The 3832-nt window shown below is 45.4% G+C and overlaps 1 protein-coding gene across 1 annotated transcript; it reads right to left on the bottom strand.

Annotated features, from left to right (window-relative positions):
• Positions 1-231: 231 nt before the first annotated feature.
• Positions 232-3832, bottom strand: LOC123106486 (BTB/POZ and MATH domain-containing protein 3). The gene is made up of 2 exons (XM_044528636.1): positions 2611-3832; positions 232-663 (listed from the first exon to the last, which is right to left on the bottom strand). Exon 1 carries the CDS (start codon positions 3824-3826, stop codon positions 2624-2626), a length of 1203 nt encoding a protein of 400 aa, XP_044384571.1. The 5' UTR covers positions 3827-3832; the 3' UTR covers positions 232-663; positions 2611-2623.

The raw sequence follows: 3832 nt of genomic DNA, 5'->3' as shown, positions 1-3832 counted from the left end.
ACCAGTTTGGATGGATGGTCAGATGAGATCCTGTTGAGTGTTGAGCATACCTTGGTTTAGTCCAGCAGTGAGTGTTCTGTGATGTAAACATGGTGCTTCCACTGAAAGAAACATAGATATTGAATGCAACACTGGTCTCCACCGCTCTGCTTCCCCTGAAAGAAAACAGAGGCTGATGGCAATGCACCAGTGCATGTCAGCAATGAATCACTGATAGAACAAGCATCGGCATCATCGCCCAAATCATCATATTTCAAGAATCACACCTTCAAAGAACAAGATGTCTAATAGCTAATGTCGTCTCTAGTGGGAAGTTTTTACATCACCATCAGAGGCCTAGAGCCAGACAGCATCAAAGCAAAAGTGGCCATTACTCGAGTAGTGATTCAGGCAGGGTCCCTATTACATTTTCCAGTTGGGAGGGAACGTGTTGGCCTTGACGGAGGTACATACAGGGAGTGCTCGGCATCTGTCGCATAACAATGCGTCAGGCGCAGTTCTCTTTTCTTTTCTTCTCCATCCAAGGTCCAAAATCGTCGGTCCAGCAGTGAGTGATTTGTGCTTGCGCTTGCACAGCTTTTTTTGTCCAGGAGTGAGCATACCTAACCTACCTCATCACAACATCCCAAACATAGTGCAAGTCTCTCCATTGCATTGCTTCGCCTGAAAACAGAAACATATTCCAAATCACCCATAAACATGACGCTCGAGTAATGATGTTAATGCAGCAGTGCATGCCAGGCCCACATGAATGACTGACTGACACAAAACACGCATCAGCATCGTGTAAATCATACATAATTCAGAGTCAGGGCTAACTCACACTAGGGATGTCCAGAAATCACAACTTCAACAAAAAGAAAAATGATCATGCATGTAAAGATGTTAATTCAGGCTTGTCGCAAAGCAAGCAGGTTTTGGAATCAACATGTTACCAATTAGCTAACTTGTCTATAGTGAGAAGCTTATTATGAAACAACATCCAGAGGAAGGAAGAAATGGGTTTCATGGGGAATGGCTATCTCCCAAAGCTTTGGACAGACTTTACCAAAAGATATACTCCCCAGCTTTTCATCACTGAAACTGACAGCAATCACTCATATGTGCTTCAAAATACGCCAGAATGATAGTCATCTATTTGGGTATATGGCAAAGGTATAACATTTGACTTTGCAGAATCTCCGAGCTCCGACCTTCCTCTCCCATGGGGTGGGAAAACAGCAAGCATCCAGGAGAATTTATTTTCTGGGTACTGGATCACTACTACTATGGGGGTAACAGGAAATCTTGGTGACCTCTGTCTTGTCCTCCAAATTATTTTCCCTAAATCCAGGTTCATAAAATAATTCCCCCAAAACATCTACATTTGTTCTTCTTGATAACCACTAGAAAAGGTTTCTAAATGACAGGGAAGGCAATAGCTACAATATACGACACAATGCACAGAGAAATATAAAACGACTAGTTTGGAAACTTGCACATTGCTGCAATGCAGACTACTCTTGACTCTCACACCAGAATTTACTGACCATCCATTCCATGAAGAGGCAATCTATCCATATGTTGGATTTTTTTTTCTGATTCAGCGTATAGGCAAATTACATGATGAGACAATTAAAAGGAAGACAGACATACTATGGTCACTGACGGTAAGATGCTCGAGTAAAGATGTTAATGCAACAGTGCATGCCAGGACCATATGAATGACTGGTGGAAAACACGCATCAGCATCGTGTAAACCATAAATAATTCAAAGTCATGGCTAACTCAGATTAGGGATGTCTACAAATCACACATTCAAATAAAGCATTCAGGCTCATTGAAAAGCAAGCAGGTTTTGCCATCAACTTGTTGTCTAATAACTAACTTGTCTCTATTGACAAGCTTATGATGAAACAACAGCCAAAAGAAGGAACATATGGATTTTATAAGGAATGAATGGCTAACTCCCAAAGCTTTGGACATACTTGACCAAAAGATATTTATCATGTGAAGAAAAAGTATACCCACTGTCCATGCACTCAAACCTCTCCCCAGCTTACCATCGCTGAAATTGACATCATTCATCAAATCCGAGCTCCGACCTTTTCTCTCCCTAGGGGTGTGGGGCAGCCGAGGAGAACAGCAAGCACCCAGGTGAAGACTAATTCCTGGGTACTGGATTACTACCGCTGTTACCAGAAATCTTGGTGACCTCTGTCCTGTCATCCAATCTTTTTTCCTAAATCCTGGTTTATAAAATGCCTTCCCAAAATTATCTACATTTGGTTTTCTTGATAATCGTTAGAAAATGGTTTTAGATGACAGGGAAGGCATGACATTAATGTACACAACACTATGCACAGAGAAATATATGATGATAGAACGACTAGCTGAGAAAATTGCTCATTGCTGCAACACATATCAATGTTGACTCTCAGACCTGAATTTACAGACCATCCATTGCATGAAGAGACAATTTACCCATATGTTGGATTTTTCTGATTCGTCATACATGCAAACTAGTACATGACGAGACAATTAAAAACAAGACACATACTACAATCTCTGTAGAGGTGCCTGTATATGCAAAAGAATGTCACTTTAGGTCTAATTAAGGAAGATGCGTACCGTATCCAGAGTGTTACTTCCTCTGGTTAGAAGCAAGCATGGCAATGAGCTCGTTCAAAACAGAGGGATAGGTCATGACAATATGCCCCCAGCCATTACTCACCATTAGTGTCTGCAAACACGGGGGAGATTGGACTTGGATAAACTTCAAGCATGCCTCCTTCAATCCACGACAGTGGTGCTGCTCGGCTAGAGCAAGAGTGGACGCCACAGAGCTCACACCTATGCGCTGAGACAACTGCTTTACACAGATGAACTTGAGCCGCTGGAGATCGTACCGCTCTGCCGCCACAAACAAGCCTTGCAGCCATTGCAGCAGCCCCACTTCAACCTCTGCCGCTTCCCCATCTTGTCCTTGGCCCACAGCTTCCGACATTTCATCTTCTTGTCCTTGTCCCGTATCTTTGCATATTTCACACAACTTAATGTTGTCCTCGTACATGTCAGGGAATGAGTCTGTGTAGATGAAGCTAAGCAAAGCCGTGAACACCTTTGGTTCCATGTCTTTGATCTGTATGACACTGTTGGACGCATCCTTCATGGGGCCAAAGAGTTGCGACATGAACACCGTGGATCGGGCAGCAAGCACACACCGGTGTGCGGCGAATGTCTCGCCGCCAACCTGGAATGCCACATCGGCACCCACCTTGTTTTGAAGTAAACTGTTGAAATGCTGGTGTATGTCCGGCATGAGCGCCTCGGCGCCGCCGTGGCCACCGGCATCATCAACCTTGCTGTTGCGGACGACCACGACGTCGCACCGGATGCTGAGACAATCATACTTGAGGTCCGCAGACTGTTCAAGGGCGTCTCTTCTGAGAAACCTGTCATTGCCCCAGATTGAGGTAGTGCTGGAGAAGTTGCGGGTTTCACTGGTTGCACGAATGTACATCGGCATCTGCTTCTCCACCTGGTCGACGAGGCTGAAACTGAACCTGACCTCCACGGGCGCTTCGTCGTCGTCATCGGCGTCGTAGAGAAGGTTCAGAAAGAGCGAAATGAAGTCGGCGCGGCCCGGGTTTTCGCCGTTAGGGTAGTACTCGATTAACCAATCATGGCCTCCTACATTGAAAGAGTTGGCGGTGATGCTCTGACCGGTGGGAATCAGCTCCTTGGTGCGCGAGTGGCCATTGACCATGAGCAGGTGGTAGCCGCTGTCCCCGTGGGCGCACCGCTTGTAGCCGTGGGCGATAGATGCGCCGGTGAAGGCCGACATGGCGGA

Source organism: Triticum aestivum, chromosome 5A, assembly GCF_018294505.1.
Source record: "Triticum aestivum cultivar Chinese Spring chromosome 5A, IWGSC CS RefSeq v2.1, whole genome shotgun sequence".
NCBI classification, from domain to species: Eukaryota; Viridiplantae; Streptophyta; class Magnoliopsida; order Poales; family Poaceae; genus Triticum; species Triticum aestivum.
Note: the sequence above shows the minus strand (reverse complement) of the source record. Positions and strands in the feature narration are given on the sequence as shown.

What these genes read in the sequence shown, in the direction of transcription:
- LOC123106486 (XM_044528636.1), bottom strand. Translation starts at nt 3,826, where the DNA reads ATGTCGGCCTTCACCGGCGCATCTATCGCCCACGGCTACAAGCGGTGC.